The sequence below is a fragment of the Poecilia formosa genome, unplaced genomic scaffold (genome assembly GCF_000485575.1).
Source record: "Poecilia formosa unplaced genomic scaffold, Poecilia_formosa-5.1.2 Scaffold257, whole genome shotgun sequence".
NCBI classification, from domain to species: Eukaryota; Metazoa; Chordata; class Actinopteri; order Cyprinodontiformes; family Poeciliidae; genus Poecilia; species Poecilia formosa.
Genome location: NW_006800196.1, coordinates 78833 through 98668, shown reverse-complemented (window position 1 = coordinate 98668; position 19836 = coordinate 78833). Strand labels below are relative to the sequence as shown.

At 37.5% G+C, this 19836-nt stretch overlaps 2 protein-coding genes across 3 annotated transcripts in view; one reads left to right on the top strand and one right to left on the bottom strand.

Moving 5' to 3' along the window:
* Positions 1-17647, bottom strand: part of LOC103150578 (coiled-coil domain-containing protein 148) — a 33134-nt gene extending 15487 nt beyond the window's left edge. Inside the window, exons 1-9 of one of the 2 annotated variants that reach the window (XM_007570257.2) lie at positions 17560-17647; positions 15962-16044; positions 15449-15570; positions 11850-11953; positions 10288-10379; positions 10066-10217; positions 6854-6949; positions 5657-5838; positions 5176-5314 (exon numbers count right to left, since the gene is read on the bottom strand). In XM_007570257.2, coding sequence (XP_007570319.1) covers positions 5176-5314; positions 5657-5838; positions 6854-6949; positions 10066-10217; positions 10288-10379; positions 11850-11953; positions 15449-15570; positions 15962-16025 — 951 coding nt within the window. In that variant the 5' untranslated portion in view covers positions 16026-16044; positions 17560-17647. Of the gene's footprint in view, positions 1-5175; positions 5315-5656; positions 5839-6853; positions 6950-10065; positions 10218-10287; positions 10380-11849; positions 11954-15448; positions 15571-15961; positions 16045-17465; positions 17526-17559 lie in introns of those variants that run through there. The other variant, XM_016680821.1, reaches the window with a different exon arrangement.
* Positions 17648-17649: 2 nt separating this feature from the next.
* LOC103150610 (plakophilin-4-like) overlaps positions 17650-19836 on the top strand; it is a 48316-nt gene continuing 46129 nt past the window's right edge. The window contains exon 1 of the mRNA XM_016680824.1: positions 17650-17824. The gene's annotated coding sequence lies outside the window, so the exon portion shown is untranslated. The remainder of the gene's footprint in view (positions 17825-19836) is intronic.

Sequence of the window (19836 nt, the reverse complement as noted above, 5' to 3'; positions counted from 1 at the left end):
GTTTCCTTCTTTATTTTAAGTAATATTTATCGTTTTAAACACACTTAATGAATTCGGACAATGATTTCTTGGTTAATGTCAAGTTGTCATAACAAAGACATTTTGGATAATGTCAACTTTGTATTAAAAGTGTCATAATTTACCGAATGACGCTTTATGACAACAGTCATAAATATTCATGAAGGCTTATTCATGTGCATGACAGGTGTTTATGACAGTGTCATGACAGTCTTATTTACCCCCCTTCAAATAAAGTGTTACCGTGTTTTTTTTGTTTGTTTGTTTTTTCTTGTGTACAACACAAGCCTGTTGTGCACTTGAGCATAACAGGCTGACAAACTGGTTGGACGTTTCTGTGCCAGATCTTCCATCAATCAAATTGTCCAGATCCTTAAGCAGCAATGCTGTCCTACACAATTGATATTTTAAAGTATTGAGCACTGAGTCACTTTTAATTGTGTTGTAATTCTATTTATTGTGTGTTTTTGGAAAGAAAACTGACCCTCTTCACTGTCACTAAATCCACCTAATGGTATAAAGGCGACTGGTTTGATTGAATGACCCCAATGTTTGACTGCCTGTATGATTTTTTTTTTTTTTAAACATAAATACTTTTGAGTTTTACACCAGATGCATCACTATTCCAGAGAATGCTCTATTAAAAATATTGGGGATCATCAGGAAGTTTTTTCATGACAAGGGCCTCGTGTCCTTATTTTGTTTTTAACAAAAATGCTCTCCCAATTTTGCCCAGTGTCTTATCGTTGAATCATGAATGCTGACATTATACCGCAGTAAACGAGGCCTGCAGTATTTTAGACGTTGTTCCAGGCTTCAATCCGTTTTTGAATTTCTTTAGATTTTGCCGTGATGTGTGTCTTTCTGTGACCTTTTAGCCTGCCTCATGTTGCCAGACATGTTCTATCCAAACAGCAGGTGAAATTTAAGAAAGTTTAGTTAATCTATTCATTTAAGGGGGGGGATGTTATATTTTCACACAAGTCCAAGTTTGGTTTAGATGATCATTTTACACAGGTTATCTTTGTCCGATATGAAAAATGACTGGATAATCTAAAGCAAAGGTGACACGAAAAAAACAACAACAAAAAAACAAAAAAGAGGAAACAAGAAGAGAGCAAATGACATGGGAGAACACAAGGAGTATTCTTATTGTATATGATTTTTTTTTTTAAGATAATGCTGAAGAAGATGATAAAAATTGAGTCACTGCAGCCAAATCCTACTTGTTCTGCATTATGCACCAAATTTATGATGCGTTGCAAGAATTTCACAAACATTCTTGCATGACACACTGTCTACACTAAAGGCAGCATTACCACAGGGACACCTTTGTGCCAGATCTAGCTCTGCAGGGGTATGAGACCATCCCTCTCTCCTGGCTGTGAAATGTTCTGAAGGAAAACAGTTCTTTTCGGTGTGAGGACTGCCCGTAGCTATTCATCATTGTGTCAGCACACTCCGAGGCTGCACCACTTGGCTGCCTCATTGGAACAGAGGGAATGATATTCATCTATGGACTAATAGCAGCTAACTGACAGTGTGAAGGCATTAGACGGCTGACTGGTTTTATTGAAAATGAGTGAGCTGACAGACCCGCCGTCGCAACAGAAGTGGCAGGATTAGTCAAGCGAATCCTGTTTATTAATGTGCAACTTTCAGAGATCCACCTTTTTATTCTTCATTCTTGCCCTCTCCTTCACCATTCCCGTTTTAACCCGTGCTTCCAGATGCAGTGAGCACGAAGACATAAATTAACACAACAGCACAAATGAGAATGAAGACACATGGTTCATGCACAGTCTCTCTGTGTCCGTGCATACAGGTTGTCTATTGAGGTCAGTTGTGGCATAAGGACGCATCGAGCTGCACAGAGCCTTCTCTACACACTTGAAGTGTGGCAACACTTTGCTTCAGTGATCCACGTTTCATCTGTGAGATTCTGCTGCATCCTCGATGTCTTAGTTGTCCAGAAAACAGAAAGAATGAGAGAACAGAATAAAAATATATATATATATATATAGAAGCACAAAGTGCCTCGTCAAAGTTTTTTTCGTGGACTTTCTCTTTCAGCTGATAAATTGAACATAATTTATTGGGATTTTATGCAATACAAAGGATTGATTTATGTGACACAAAGAGGCGCATTATAGTGAGGAGTAAGGAGAATCGCACATGGTTTGGGCACTTTTTTTTTCTTTTACAAATAAACAACAAGACTTGCATTTATGAATACTCCTTTTACACCGATACCTTAAACCTTCTGTCAGAAGACACCTAAGCATTATTTAAAAAACTCACCTGTGAAGGTCTTGGATGTTTAATTGAGTAATCATAGAACAAACAGCATATAAAACAATTTAAATAGTGCACCGAGCGCTGTTAAATCCATCATATGAAGATGATGGATTCATAGGACATATATTCCCATAAAACCAATGGGAATATATGGATTGTGTATTCCTAAGCTGACAGGCTGGGCAAGAGTTAACCAGAAAAGCAACCAAGAGGCCCATGTTAACTCTGGAGGAGCTACAGAGAGCTACAGCTGAGATGGGAGAATCTCAACCATAATGTGCCATGCACCCTAAAAATATGCACTTTATGGGAAATTGGAAAATTACAAAGCCATTAATGATCCAGTTAGCTGCTGTGGGAAACGGCAACAATGAGAAGGGCTTCGACTGGACATCTCCAGAACATCCACCTTGTTTTCAGCAAAGCCTTTCTGTGTAGATTTAGCTGGATGTTTTACATTGTTTCGCTGGGGGTAGAAAAGTCTCTCCGAAGCCGTAGTTCTTGTGCCGACAGAAACGAATAGTCTTCCAGGATTTTGTTTCAGTAGTAAGCTGTGGTGGAAACACATTTATTACCTTCTACCTAACTAGATCGATCACAGAAAGTCTGATAAAATTCTGCATATGACACCTTATGATATGAAAGACAATGAAATACCCCGTCCAGCAGAGGGAGTTCTTGACAAAGTGAGCCTGAGTCAAATCACCTGACAATAAAACCTCAGAGGTTGGTTCAACCTTAGGTCAGCAATACACCCGCAAAATGCAAATCTTCATCATGTGCTATGTATTACACATAAACTGCGGGTTTTTCTAAAGAATTACATTTTTTCAATTTTTTACTTATTAAAGCCTGCTTCAATGTTCTCTACAACTTTGTCTCTGAACTGTCTGCTGTGTTCCTTGGTCCTCATGATGATGTTTGTTTACCAATGTTCACAGTAGAAGTTCGAGGGGTGTGAATAGTTTTGCAAGTCGTTGTTTATTGAACACAGCCAAACACTCACAGAACTAAACAATCACCTGTAGAGGTTTATGGATACTGATCTGTTCATATTTAGCCCGACATCAGAAAAAAAGTCTCTCTAAATTACATAAATTTAAGGTTTTAAAAAAAAAAAAAAGCCTGATAGCGCACTATCATCTATACATATAATCAGAGGGGTTTCACAAAATCAATCTATGCCCACACTGATTAGCAAACCAGTTTAATTATGACTAATAGCTGAATTAGGTGGAGTCAGAGCTGGAAAGTGCAGAGCGCAGTGAAAGAAACGTCTCCTCCCTTCTCGCAACGCCCCCGAGGCTGAATGATCACAGCTCTAAATGCGGTACCCAGCTGGAACTGATATGACGACAGGTCTCTGGGTGCGGGCGAGGGGAGGAGAGAGAGGGCCTGGCGGTTGTCATGGCGATACGAGGCGGTGGCTAGAGCCAGCAGTCCACAGTGTGTGACATGGCACATCCTGCAGCGTGCTGAGCGGATCATTGTCTAGGCTTATCTCAGTTCAGGGTGCTGAGCTACATTGATCAGGGAGACTGGGACACACACTGGAGGGCTGCTTCTGACAGAGTGGGTCAGGATAGGGGCGAGGGAGTGGCATCTGCAAATGACTGCATCAATATATAAAGACTATAAATGCAGGTCACGTGACTTTTTTTTATTATTATTATTATTATTTGCAACAGGATACATTAGGCACAAGCCGTGGAATTCCCTTTGTCAGGTGGAGGTGAAAGTTAAAGGTTTACTTAAAAATAAGGGAAAAACCCAAAGTGCAGGTGTGACTCCAGATTAATGCACCACACAGGAATTGCATAGAAACAGACAGGCTGCAGGAGGACATGAAAAATAGCTCTCTGACTGAGATATTTTTTTATGCAGGAGAGTTGATTGCTGAACAAGGAGAAGGTGATTGATTAGAAACTGAGTGCAGATGTGAGGGAAGTCAAGTATCTGAAGTTGAACTGATGCTGTTTTCCAGATACCTCTGAAGTCGGAAAACGGTTTGACATCACAGCTGGGTTAACGTAACTGCTAACGTAGCTGGTGAAGTCGGGCTTTCAACACAGCTAGGCTCAAGTCGGCATCGTTTGCAACACCTATTGTTCTATGTTATACTTTCTATAAGCAAACACCACTGTTCATTTGTTCATTTTAGAGTTGCCGGTGCTACGTGATGCAATCTCACATAAACATGTTTCCACCACAGTTTACTACTGAAACTACCACTTTCCCAACGGGAAGTAAACTTTGGAGGGTTTTCCAGTTGATTTTTCTGACTGGGAGATGGGGAATTTCCCACTTCCGACAACAAACAGAAAACAAATGGGGGAAAATGGCCATCAGAACACACTGGAAACATGGGAAACAAGGAAGTAGAAACGTAACAATCCCGAGACACAACCCAACAGGAGAAATGATCAAGATTCGCAACAACAACTTTGAAGAGACAAAATAGATAAGAACTAAAATATTATTCTTTATTAACACCACGCGTGGGAAATTTGAAGTTTAAAATATTGAAGAACCATAACTAGAGACTGTCACTAAGAGCTAAATAAAGATGCATCTCAAGAATCATGAAAATATGAAATATGAAAAGCAAATACTGACAAATCCTAAAATAAGCACAACAGCAATGTCCCGAAGTTCATAACATCCTCACAGTTTTGCAGAGGTTGAAGAATTGGCACTTGGTCAAAATGCAAATAATTCAAACTTTGGCTGAATTGAGATAAAAATCTCAACTCTATTTAAGTTGGGATAATGGGATTGGATCGGAACCCAAATGAACTCGGCAATATTTTTAGGTAGATAAATAAATAAATAAATAAATAAATAAACAAACTAACTAACCAGGTCGAGTCGTGTCCTGTCAGGGAACTGTCTCTGCAGCATGTCAATGCAAAGTGCTTTGTAGTTCGGTACATCATGAGTGTACAGAGACACTGTGAACTGGAAACGTTGATGGTCGTCTGGACTCCAGTCACAGAACCTGAAACATGTTTAACACAGAAATACCACTGCTACTTCAAACAGCACCAACATAAATTGCAACACTGCACTAGTGCAAAAAAGCGACTGTACCAGACGGTATAAAGTATTAAGCAGATTTGTATAATCAACCACCTGAGGAGAAAACCTCGTCTTAATCAGCAGCATAACATGGAGAAAAGTCGCAATGTCAGTACAGACGTGCTTCACTTTATTCTGTGGAGTTCAACGAGTTCTGCATTTCCACATATTTACCAAATAAGAAGTGAACAGGATCAGGATCAGAACAGTTAGATCTATAAACCTATTTCACATCAGAAAAAATAAATACAACTGTACCTACGTGTCATTCTCTTGCAGCTGCTTCGTCAGCGTCTGGAATTTGTCCTGGAACCTCTCTGAGAGGGACTGGAAGGCCTGGATCAGCGAGTCCTTCAGCTCTGGATAAGGGCAGTCTGCATTCAAAACCTCCTCAGGAATGGTTTCTGATCTCACCACAATATATGGAGTACCAATATAGTATTTCTGAAAAGAAAAAAAAAAAAAATCAACCTAATGTTCTGTCCAATCACATATTTTTATGATGTCCAACTATGTTAATGTTTGTATAGTTAGATACATTTAGCTATATTCTTTTTTTTTAGGCTTTTAAAAAAAAGGAAAATAAGAAACTGAATATGTGCTTTGGAAAATTTTAACCCATTTGACTACTTTGACAGGAAGAATGGGTTTTTCAGATGCAAACATTCTTTAAATTAACAGTGGAAATATTCTCCAACAAAGAAATTGTAAAAGAAAAAACAGTGCCATTAATTAGCAAAATCTCTTTGTTGCAGTGTAAAACTAAAATAATGTGTCCTGAATTTCAGAACAAAGCAGAGCACTTTTTTTTCTCCAATCTCATTTCAAGATTAGCCCAAAAAAAATTTTAATAAATACTAATTAGTAAATCCAATTTTAATAAATTTGCCTAATCATTTAGGTCTCATCACATGACTTACCTCCTTTCATCCACAAATAAACAAAAGAACTAAATTGAACCTACAATCCAACAAGAGGAGAAAAACATAAAAACTGAAATAAGACATAGTTGTAGTAACATATTGTGGAAAAATGCCATTGCCTGCCTTCAGTGGCCTACCTAAATCTAGAGTTCTGTACAATAACAATTCATTTAGTATTTTTACAATGTTTCCTCAGATTTAATTGTCAGAATTCCATGTTTTGCATAGTAAATACATTATTAAACTTTGAAAGGTGAATAATCGTGTTATAATTTATTGTTGGTCTGATGGAGTGATCAGCCTGGGCTGACGGGTCACAATCACAACAAGCTCTCTTTCACTGTAAATGTGAGTGTGTCAATTGTTGGAAAACCTTAGTACTCTTTTCATACTGTCTTATATGTTCAATTCTGTCCACATTTTCAAAACTCTGAAATTTGTCAAATTTCACTTGCTGTCCAGCAAATGTAAGGTATACACAATATGGAAAATGGCGATCAACTGAGAAACAGTCAAACACGCAGTAATAAACATACCTCAAAGCCAAGGTCCTTGATCTCCTGCTCTATGTCCTGGTACTCTGCATTAAGCTTTGCAATTACATCCATTTGTTGGTCTTTCACAGAATTGATCTGGCAATTCAAGAGTGGCACATAGAAAATGTTGGTGATTTATTTTTATACATACAGTCAATAAAAACATTGATTAGGTGCGCAACTCAACCTAATCATTAGTTTAGTAACAACAGTGTTTAAAAGGAGACTTCTCAGCTTAAATCATTCCACATTTAGTCCTTTACTCATTGAGAATTGGAAAAAACTGATTGAACGATTCACTGATGGGACCTAATCAGTAGCTGCTTGTTTTCTAAAATGATTCATACACTTATGTTCTTCGAATGGAAACAGACTCTTAGAACAGAGAGAATGAATGGGTCGTATTTTTCTGTCATGAGGTAGAAATTACAAGAAGATAATGTTCATAAATTGCATTGATTTGCTCAGTTGTTTGGCCGTGGGAGGGAATACCCAAAAGGTGTTGACAGCTCCGACTGTATAAATACCGAACAAATTCAAAAGTCTTAAGTGAGCTCCATTGAAGTTATCTGGCAGCCAGAAGATCCTGAGTTCAATTCCAGCTGCTTCCACATGTCAGAGTGCCCTTAAGGCAAAACACTGAACCCCAAGTTTTCTACAGGTATATGGATAACAGAGCTATGCAAAAGAACTGGTTAACTAAAAAAAACAAAATTCACATTTAGTCAATTTACCATTTAGGTTAAATTAACCCATTTCTATCTGTGCCTCGCAAAAGTACTACTGCCCGATAAAAAAGATTTTATCAAAATGTACCAGTTTTCACTCAGAATTGTACTGATTTTTTTAAATAATAGACTTAAAATAGTGTGTCATAATAGTGTATTAACAATATGTGGTTTTCCAAATATTTTCCAAATAAAAATTATATGTAGGCTATATCTGTTCAGTAAAGCTTTGTAAAGCCACTTTTCTCAGTAATTACGGCCAGAAGTCTTCTGGGTTATGTCTCTTCCTGTTTTGGTTACCGAGACACTGGAATATCTACTCAACATTATTTGCAAAAAAGTGGAAACTCCATCAGATTGAAATGACAGCAGATGGATACAACTGACATTTATTCTCATGAATCCTTTATCTAATTTATTGCATGGTAGCTCTGGCTTTATGGTTTGTGCTGTTGCTCTGCAAGAAGGGGTTAACCATAGTTTCAGGTTTTTAGCAGTCTCTGAACTGGTTATATTTTAGTATTGTCTTGTATTTAACTCTATCTTGTCACCAGTTGGTCTGATCTTCCTAAAGAAAGCATTCTCACAGCATGGTGCTGCAACTGCCATGCTTCACTATGGAAATTATATTATGTTTTTGTCCAGCCTGTCAGTTGCCCAGTTCAGATGGACGGTCATGTGTTGGTAGTTTGTCTTACTCATTCCATCTTCAGAGGGTAGGCAAAACAGTCCTCAATGAAATACCCAAATATTTGAGGTATTATATAACCTTACTCCACTGTGTTCCTTCATCCCCATGATGGTGCTTGCTCACTACTGCCCTCTAATGGTCTTCTCTAATGGTGGATTTATACAGACAGGAAATTACATATAGCTGAACTTCATTGATTTGATGACTTCTGATTTCAACGGTTTGGATTTTATTAAGACATATCAGAGTAAAGACAGATCAAATATTGCTTTTTGTATTCTGCACTACTTTATGTTAGTCCATAACATAAAATCCATAAAATATACTGACATTTACAGACGCAACAAGACATCTGCAAAGGCTTTTGTAAGCCATAGTCTTGATGCAGGAATTTAATATGCTTCCCTTTGGCCTCTGTAATTTAGGTGCATGGCCACTACCTTTTATCTATGATAACTAATTTTTTTGAATTTCATCACAGGGTACATCACTGATTAAATTTTTGTCAACTTTAATTTTACACACAGTGCCTGCAAATTGCATTCTGCCATGTTGCACGACATTACATTTAACCTTGCAAATGTAATGTCCATTCATCCATTCATCATAAAGTCATGAATGGCAATACGAGACAGAGGTACATGATTTAAGGAAACTGAACAAAGAATGATGTACATATTCATACAATAGTATTTGGTGTGTAAGTAGGAGAAGAGTTGGAGAAACAAAAAAGAAAATATAAAAGAAAACACATTTTTTTATGTTTAATGTCTGCTTAAAGCATGAAAATGTATTATGAAATAAGTAAAATGTTCAATATGATCACCAAGCATACCATTTGTGTGCAGAGAAATACAAATCCCATAAAAATTGTGGGGTCTGACCATTCTAAGAACTAAGGTTTCACTGGCCATGCAACAGAATGAATGGATTTTGTAATTAGTAACATGCTCTTCATATCAAAAACTGATTTTGTCCATTAAAACCAGGCATGTCAGATACTTTGAGTCTGAAATGTATTAACCAACCAGCAAGGTCAAAGTGTACTGATTATATGCTGTAAAGTATATGATCACTCAATTCTAATAACATTTGAAAATTTCGAGACTTTTGAATTTTCATTCTAAAAGAGTGAGGTATAGATGCTTACTTGCACAGCAACTTTTCTTCCTTGTTTAAAAAGAAGGAGTCAAACTGGCTGTGTGTTTATGTGAGCAGTCAGCTAACAAGAGAACGGGAGCCCATGGGAACCAAACAAGTAGAAGTGAGCAACACAAAGTCGACAATATGTCTGGTCTGAAGTGGTCTGTCTTTAAAAACCAGTCCTTATGCCTTAAGCCTACCATTCATCTCTAGAGCCAACCACAAGCTCTTGGGACTCAAACGAAGAAATTATGACTTTAGGACTGTAAATAGCTAAAAACAAAAAACAAAAAACAAAAAAAAACAACAACAAGGGTTTCATGAATAGATACTCCTGTGCACAAGTTGAGTTCAGTTTGTGAAAAAGAGAGAGTCTGAACTTTGCTGGATGTATAAGACGGACAGCTTTCTACCAGCAGAGTCAATACGTCTCTAAAATGCAGTGTGTGGACTGGGTAAATAAATACAGCCACATAAAACCAAAAGGTGCTAAATTCAATTTTACTTTATTTAACTGATAGACAAAAATCTTTTTTCAATCTGTTAAGAAATGTTGCCAGTCTATGATAAATATAGCCAGTCTTTTTCAAGGTTGCTGTGACTAAACTGCAGACATCCAGTTGCATCTTCATGTCACATCTGAGACATACCTGCTGCTTTACTTGTTCCCAGTCTGACACGCAGTCATTGAGCTGCTGATCCTCCATCTTGCCCAGCCTGATGCACAGGTCATCTTTGAGCTGATACAGAGGCACAACGGTAGCTATTCTGAATGCTTTCCGTTCCATTTCAAGAGATTGCCCTGAACAGCATAAATATATACCCGTGTTATATATATATACAAACAGAGGAGGACAGTTAATGTGACTTACTGTATTTCTGAAGTAAGAAGACGGCAGTGTCTGTTATATCACTTGGCTTGATCTCGTTAAAAAAGTCACGGATATCGTCCTCTGCCTGTTCCCTGTTTTGCAGAAGAGAGAGAAAAGTCAGTTCATATCCACTAAAGGCACTCAGTTCAAAGTGTAGGACAAGAAAAAAAAACCTCATGGCATCTACAAATATACACCATGAGGTTTTACAAAGACACTGTGATAAAACGGGTAAGACACCTGAAATGAACATTCTTTTTTTTTTTCTTCTCTCAAATAAATGATAGAACAACCTCAAAAATGTCAAGTGAATCCAGCTCAGAATGATTTACGAGCGACATAGCGTTCCCACACCCTTGGGTGTTTAGCCAAGTAAAGGTCAACTGGCAACTGGCAGAGGGCAGTACCGTTAAGCTGCCATGGATAGATCCATCGATGAGCACCTTTTATAAAGCATGTATCACTGTCTATATGACACCATGATTTCAATTCAACATAGGGCAAGATTAAAATTGGTTTCTCCTTTTTAATTTATTTCCGTTTTGTTAATTATAAGCATTCAAACTGCAAAGATCCTGGAATATATTATGAATAAAGGGCAAGTGGGGAAAAAAAAAAAAAAAATCCTTACTTGGATGCCAGAAAGACGCAAGAATTTTTATACAGATTTAATTTGTAGTTTGCTAATTGTTTCTGATGGCATAATACGAAATTCTCAAGAAAGAATGTGTTGAACTTTCCGAACTGTTCGGCGCTCCTGCTTATGACGGGGTTTGTGGAGAGATGAGGAGTTAGAAACATCCATCACACAAGAATAACGGACTTTCACTGAAGGTTTTTCAGACAGGGTGTCTTGTAGCTCTGGTACGAATTGAACTTAAATGGCCTGTGGTGGAAATTACCCACGAATGCTGGCTTTTTAGCAGCTGGCCTTAGGGGTGTTATGACTGTGTGGGAAAAGGACATGGTAACCATAGCGATTTATTTACCAGTGTTCAATGTGACAATGTAGCTTTCACAAGGTATTCTGTGTGTGTGTGTGTGTGTGTGTGTGTGTGGAGGGATGCAAGAAGTGGCATATCTCGATGGCTCATTACTGAGGCTCATAGTTGTGTATATCATTAACCTTGGTTGGCTCAGACACAGTCATCACACAGCCAAACAAGCTGCACCCCAGAGCTAACACTGCCCTTCTCACTTCACAAGGCAGGACACTTCTAGGTCCTGATCACCCACGGCCCATACAGAGAAGGGCAGACAAAGTTTCCCATGAAATGACACAACTATTACCTCCCACTTCTCCTGGTCACTCCACCACCTCAATTCAACCCTTAAAACTCCATCAGGAAATCAACTTAAGCCTCTCTACCTCTTTCCCCCCATGGGCATATTTTTCTTCTTCGATCTGACTTGGTTCCCTCTTTTTTTAAACACCCCCCATCTTTGTCATGCAGATTTCTATGCGGGTGCAATAGGAGCTTAAGCGGAATGGTTTCTTTGTGCGAGAAGCTGATTCAGAAAACTGCAGCAGATAATGACAAGCAGTTATAGTGGGTACTTACTCAGCTTTTTGCAGCCTGGGGCATTCTCTGCTCCACACCTGCCGGTGCTGTCGTAATAAGGAGTTCTCCTTGGTTGCCTTGGCTGCACAGCACGTCTTCTGAACCTATAAAACAAGGTTTATTCCACAAGAAGAAAAGAGAGTCCTTAAAGGGGATTCTTGCTTTTAAATGTCTATAACTTATAACCTGGAGGGGGGGAAAAAAAACACTTATTTGACTCTTGAATTCATAAAGTTTTTGAAACCGAGTTCAAAAATGACCATTTAGAATTAACGGCATTACAGACAGAGCTGTGAGACAGGTGACGTTTTAATAAGAAAATGTAAGCTTTTTAGATCAAAATTTTACTGTTGTCTTGATTAGCATAATTGTATGTGTGAGTCTCATAAGCTGAGGTAAATCAGCTGAAACCCCCAAATAAACAGTGGAAAATTCAAATAATCAAGGAGACGCATGCATGATATGCATGAGGCATGTTATTAGGAGAGGAAGAAGGACGCAACACTCTTAATCTGGTAACATTTCTTTTGCTTTTTCATTGCGGCCCGTTCTTCAGAGAACTGTTAGGGCTGACATTCTTTATTTTATTTTCGTTTTTATGCACAGACCAGTGATTCATTTAATTGTACTAAACAAAATCTCACATACAGCGTCACATACATTGGTACAGTGTGTTCATCACAAACAGGACGTCTAAAGGATTTTGGTGCTAATTTATGGCCCGTTTGTGTGTTGGAAGGCGGCTGCTGTTTATACATAAGAAATGTGCACATGTTCAGCTGAACATCTATCCTTAATCTAACATCCATGTTAGAATAAAGCAAAAATGGTTCACACACACTTTTACAAGCATAGACAAGTTTCTAGTATAATCCTAACTACATTTTCAAAATGTCTGACGGCAAACAAGTTCACTCTGAAAGCAGACTGGAAGATGCTAAAAAGTTTTCAAAAATCCCAAACTGTCATCACGAGCAGGATCTTGCTACTGTTAATATACACATGTGTGTCTGTGCAACCAGAAATAGACTACGGTACACAAGTTTAGTTTTCATGAGAGGTGGGCACTGTGGAAAGCTTTCCTCTCTGAGAAAAACATGAAGGCAGCAGAGAATCCGGACAAAGAGCAGAACTTCTGAAAAGCATATCAAGGAAATATTCGGAAACCTAACTAAAAGTATCATGGTTGGGATTGTTTTTGCTGCAGCAGGACATGACCATCACAAAATCTACCATAACTTCTAGTATATGTCAGAGGGTGCTTGAAGAATTGGACTGTGCAACATGATAACCACCTCTAAATACTGGTAAATCTACAAAGGATAAACAGAAAGTCTTGAAATTGAAAGTCCGAGGCTGGATTAAGGATTAGATTTTTGTCTTTTAAAGATGCTGTTGGATGATTTGAAATACCCTGTAAGAAACGCCAAACACATAGCTGAAAGTGATAAGTGGGGAAATCTCTCCTAGGAAGGATGTCAGATATTGACAGAGGGCTACTAGAGAATCAGCTAAAGAGGATAACATCAGCTATTCATTTTAGGTAGTAAGATATTCTAACCTTTTCTTCAGCTACTAAACACATTCTATTTTTGTTAATACAGTTTTCAGAAGTAAAAATGTTTTTGTTCTTATTTAAACGCCTTTTAATCACTTTCGTTCACTAATATGAAAAAACAAAATCTGATTAGACATCGATATGTGAACATTTCTTAGTGAAGAAGAGAATATTTAATGGGGTGTCAACCTAAGAGTCCCATCTCGCCAAAATTAAACAATCCATCAGAATGGGCCTTAAGTTAGTGTATAAAATTATTTGGTAATTTTATTTTTTCTGTCCTGAGTTGAGTCAAATAAGAACACCTACAGCAACAATATGGCGGTCCACAGCTTGTAACAGATTCATGGTACTCCTGAAAGTCCTCTTAATACTGAGCCGTGGAATTACTGTGTATATCCAAAGCTTTCTATCCTCAGTTTCAGGCTGTACTGTTTAAATCCATGACCTTCCCAACAGAGGACCTTTTTACAAGGAACACTTAATCTTTGGGGAAAAGGAAAAACATGTTACCAATAAAACAAAAGATAGTTCTGTGAATATTTTATTTTTGTTCTAAAACAAAATATTCAGTTTGGTAGATATTAAGCAATAGCCATGTAATAATCACAAAGGAACACACATTGCTTTCCATTGCTCCATTTGAAAAATATACCAGTGATTGATGCTCAAATTCTGCTGAATCTTAAATATAACAAGGAAATAGATTGTGAGAGCCAGATTGACTGTCTTTCCCTGTTAGTTCATCCATCCAACTCTTCTCTATGCCCACTTGGGGACAACTGCATATCTGCAGCAAGTAATGTTGGATCCCACTGGGGGCAGGACCAGAACCTGCTGGAGGGGTCATTTACAATATACATTTTTTATGGGCTGGAAACACCTTGGAATTCCCCAAAATAAGATGGAGAGTCTGGGATTCCCTACTGATCCTTTCCATAATTAATGGATTTTGGATAAGAAGAATGCCATGGATGCTCCACTCTTTCGATCCAGTGAATTGTTTGCTAGTTCTTCCTATGTTTTGTTCAAACAATCAGGTATTGGGGCATGGAGATGCCCTTGTGGGCACCTTGACCACTTGTCAACCATTCTGTTTATATCTTAGTGGTGAGATATTATTAGTTTGCTTTATTGCGTAGGAAATATTGATAGTATGAGATAACTGCTCCTGAATATCATTGTCTTTCTATTTTAACTCTTTTATAAGTAAACAGATAAATACATTTTGTCTTTTTAGTCGCCGTTTTTAAAAAAAAATGCTTTTGTTCTATTTCTTTTAACCTAACCTTGGTGCACAACAGACCTCACCCCAAAGGCTTACAGTGTATTTTACAGAAAAAAATAGTGTTTTTAAACACAGCCTGAATTACCCACAATGTAAAACATATTTCAAACTTGTAGCAACTCAGAATCATTTATTTACCTTCCATGTTGTCATCGAGAGAGATGCTGAAAAGGGCTTCCCTTCAGCTGTGTGACTGAACGTGAACACATAGGCCGTCTTATCTTTAATGTGCAGAAAGCCACATTGGAACAAGCCAAAGGCATGATGCAAAAAGACTTCTGACAGCTCACCAATTAAAACAACATAGGCCTAACACCTTAATCACCACTGGCGTCACAATAACTCCTCTGCTTAGTCATACAACTAAGAACTTAAAATGGTTTCCTTTAAAACAACAAAGAATTAAATTACAATTTGCAAAGATGTTATTCTCCACCACAGTATTATTAATACACCCATTCATATTTCTGGACTGAGTAAAAGTGAAAAACAGTACTTTGTAAGTGTTTGATTCATGTAGTCAAAATATGCTATTTTAATATGTATATCAAATAGCATATCAAGTCATGCTGTGTTATAATCACTCGTCAAACTCAGGTTTTTGTCAGCTTGTGCTCTAGTAAGGGTACAGAGTGTCTTTACAGCAATTTCCTCCTCATTTGCTGCTAAGTCACAGCGTTAACAAATGTACCAGGAATTAATTTCATACTGCATTGTTTTAGGGCATGGATGATCCTGATTACCAAAATCTACCTTTTGTCCAATGAGATGGTACTCCCGACGTCTGGCATCAACAAAGGCTTGCAGCGTTTCATATTCAGCCAGTTTGTACATGGGGCCGCCAACACCGTTTTTCATCCGCAGTGTCAGTTTTTCTGCATGGATGAAAGCAAATGATATGGCTGAATTGGAATCCTTGAAACTCTTGAAAATCTCATCAGTTATTGTCTGAGGTGAACCAAACTAAGAAAATAATACAGGGGCAGACAGAGGGACTACATCGATTGCAAACTATATGTATATTTCAGAAATTACCGCACAGAGTGGGTTTAGCAGACAGTAAGCTCAAGCTGTCAGACATATTTCTAAGTGCTTCACCTGCTACTCTGCGAGGAAGGTGAAGGAACACAAAGCAACGTAGCCTCTGACAAAAACATCAAAAACATGACAGCACCTGGGGCTTTTAACGGGTTTAGTGAGCCAGAGATATACAAAAGTTCAGTAGGCCACTTTATCAGTAGTCAGGAATCTCGAGCCAATTCTCACCTGCTTCTTGTGCCCTGTAGCTTGTTATGAATCTGGGTAGATTCCCTCCACTTATTTGGTCCATATTTAATAAATTAGATTCCCTTACAAATAAAAAAAAAAAGATCATTGCATTTTAAAAAATCATAAAGACAAAATAGGCACATTGCTCTACAGATACACAGGCAAAAATAAATAAATCAGGCTATATCTTGTTTTACAAAATCTCTGAGGAAAGTGCTTATAAATATGGAGAATCAGAAACAGTAAGTCAAATTACTGCAACTCTGCATCACAACAAATGCAGAGTTGTGCAGACTGCAAACAACAAATGCTGTGATAGTGCAAAGTTCACTGTAAATATATCAAAAACAATGCCAGTTTTTAAAATAATCAAACACAAAGTTGCATCAACAAAATATTACACAGAATTTTTAATAATATGAGTAAAATATAATTCTGGATTATCATTGTGATTGTAAAGGTCTCCAGAATGCGTTTTCATTTTTGTTTCCAACAAATTTAAAGCAACCTCTATGATTATTGGTGTATAAAGGTTTATAAAAAGGTCAATATATATGTATATATATATATTTATTGCAGTAGTGTTATTTGACATCAAAGGAGGTAAAGCCTATCTTTAAAGAGGTGCATTATTCAGTGTGAAAAATTCCACAAATTAGAATATTATTTGATTATTTCTGATTATTTGCTCTTCTTTTCAAAAGGTTTGTGGTACTATGCACTCCAACAGGATGCATATCACTTCCATGTCTTTTAAAAGAGAAACAAGCCTGCAGTATCTCAGATCCTCCATTATACTTAAGAGTGGGCATGAGACCATGAAGTGAAGCCAAAAAGCTTAATCTTAGTCTAATTTGACCAAAGCATGCATTTCCTGTTAAAATACGGAGATTGGGTGACCCCCAAAGATGCTGCTCTTTATATATATATACACGTATATTTTACTGGTCTGATGTATGATTCTAATCTCAAATGTCATATTTTATTACCTAAGATCAAAATCTTATTAACAGAAATAGACTCAAAAACATCAATCTATTGAGTAATTAATGGATATAATGTGTTTCACTTAATAAATTGGATTACTGAAATTAAGTTTTCAATATCATCTTAATTTACTGAATATGACTGTATTTTAAAAACAACAGTGTCCATAATGTAGAAAACACGCCATATGTTGAGATGTTAGCCACATAAACTCTTTAATACATTTCCAGATATCTGGAAATTTGTGAATAATAAGTTTGTTTTTTAATAATCGACAATCCTAAAAAAAATAGCTACTACAGGATAAGCACTTCTCGATGTCCATATCGCATCAAAAATACAAATAAACCTGGAAGTTATTAGAAAAAGCATGAGCAGCGAACGTCAACTTCTAAAATCAAACAAATTAGACTTCAATCAATTGTAATGGGTTACCTTTACATAGGTCTTATAAGTATTCGTTGTCATGCCAGAAAAATCAACATCTATTTACTTACTAAACCATCTGACTTACCTAGTGTCCCTCTCTTTAGTGTATAGGTTGACAAACCACAGTAACCACGGTAACTGTCATCTCTTCTCTAACTGGTCATTTCAAGCGTACGTACCTCCTCGGAAACGCCTACTTATCATGCCACAACCAATCAGGAGTGCACTTTGGTTTCCCACATTCCCAGTTACGTCATGTCAGTTCGCTCTGCCTGGGACTGCTGCTAGAAGCAGGGAAGGGGTTGTCTCTTCTTCCCCTCCAGTATGGACACGAGTTTCATTCTTCCACATGCATGGGAGTAAACTGGACTTTACAGATGAAGTTACGCATTTCCACGTAGGTCCGAGCCACAGCTCAGCCCAGCGCAGCAACTGTCCTCCAAGGTATGTGAATTGTTCTTTTCTTGTTTGTTTTTCATGGCATTTCCAACTGCAGAGTAATTTAGGAGGGTAGAGCATCTCTGCTTCGCGGAGAAGAAGCAGGAGGGAACGGGCAGCTGGTTCAACTCTGAAAGTCTCGTTTTTCGGAGAAAACCAAGAGGGAGCGCTTTATGTGCGAGTGAAAGAGAAGATAAGCTATTTTAAAGCTTCTTCTCTGCGGGAAACAATCCAATTCCCCGCTAATCTTCTTCTTTGGACCGTTTCCTCGCAGACCGCGCTCACCTTTCAGGGAGAGTCCTCGCGCTGTTTCTTCATGTCGTCCCTAACCGTTGCTGGGAAAACTTAGCCGGATAGCGCAAAGAAACAGTTTCTGCACCAGTTTTTTCTTAAAAAGAACTCACTGTATTAAGTGAATATGCCACTGTAACCTTGCGTTGTAAGCGGTAAAGTAAAAGGCAGGTGAGTTTTAGGAGTGTGGGAATCTCTGGAATGCGAGTTTGCAGAGAGGCGGAGATCCTAATTTCTCCTGCCCCCACTAGATTGACTTTATCTTTTTTTTTTTTTTTTGAACTCCCACGTTTTACTCGCTACGTTCAAACTACGCCATATTTAATTACCCTAATCTGCATTTTTTTTTAAACCCAGGGGCGTTTCTTCAAGCTCCCATTGCTGTGTATTGTGCAGAAAAACCAACCAAAAGATAATGGACTTCGTTGCCACCGTGACTGCTTGAGAAAAACTCTAATTATCTAAGCTAATGTTTTTACGTGCAGCATGCTTACAAGGTACTAATTGGGTAATTGTCTCAAATCTCATGCCACTCACCCAAGGATTACATTATTAGTAAAGGATGTCAGATTCATGGGAATTTTCTGTTGCTGCTTAATTAATTCAGTGGTCTAGACTTTATCCTAATTGTAACACTGCACACATAGGGATAACAGGTAAAGTGATTATTGGTCTCAGTTTACAATGACACCACATAGTTTTAAAGGCAAAGAGGGGGGAATTTTAACTAAATTTACATATGTTGACCCTTTTTTGTTTTAAGGTTAGGGTTTTTTGATACATTGAAATTTTATGCAAATGTTGCTATGTGCAAAATATGTCCAATGACATTTGCGATCCCAATAGGAATATTTGCAAAAGGTCAAAGCACTGTTTGGATACAGTGTTTGGTAGACTAAATTAATTCAAGTCAATGCATGAAAACTTTGCTTTACAGTTGCCACTTGCATCTTCTCCATTGCCCATGACTGATAGAGCTTAGTGAGCAAGATCATGAAGGTCAGAAAGAAAGAGAGAGAGGTTGAGGCATTGGGATGACACATTCTTTGTATGTTTCATAAACAGAAATATATATATTTTTAATTTAATATCAAAGTAGAAAATACATGGTGTGATACATTACATTAATGAAAGGACAAAAAAAATCACAGAACTAACAAAGAAAAAGAAAGGCATTGTGTTTTAAAGAATGAGCATTATTAACAGAAATATTTAATATTTTTCTTGTAAGTGGAGGAAAAGTGAGGCTTTCAATCAACCAACTTAAGAGCAGCAACAGGTGGGAGAGGGGTGGCAGTGTGCTATTTAAATGCATGCAACTATTCCATTACTACTTTATTTATTTGTGTAAATGAATAAGGGACTTTACAAACACCTGTCAAGTCCCTTTTTCCATCCAAATTCGAAATGGAATGGATTTGATTTAGTTTGTAATATAGGGCACCGTCTAATGCAGCACAAAATACACTATTGAGTCTCTACTTCATTCTGCAGCTTACACCATACATAAATCCTGGTTTATAGGACGTTCTTGGGGTTTTCTGCTAAAGTAAAACCACCCTTAAAACAATTAATTTATTTTCAGAATAGACATTCACTTATTTAATAACAACTTCCCACAAAAATATGGTACCATTATTTGAGCTGAGTGCAATAACTTTGCATAGTCATTAGTGATGCTTAATTTGCATAAAAGCAATCACAAGAGAAAACAAAAATGTCATTTT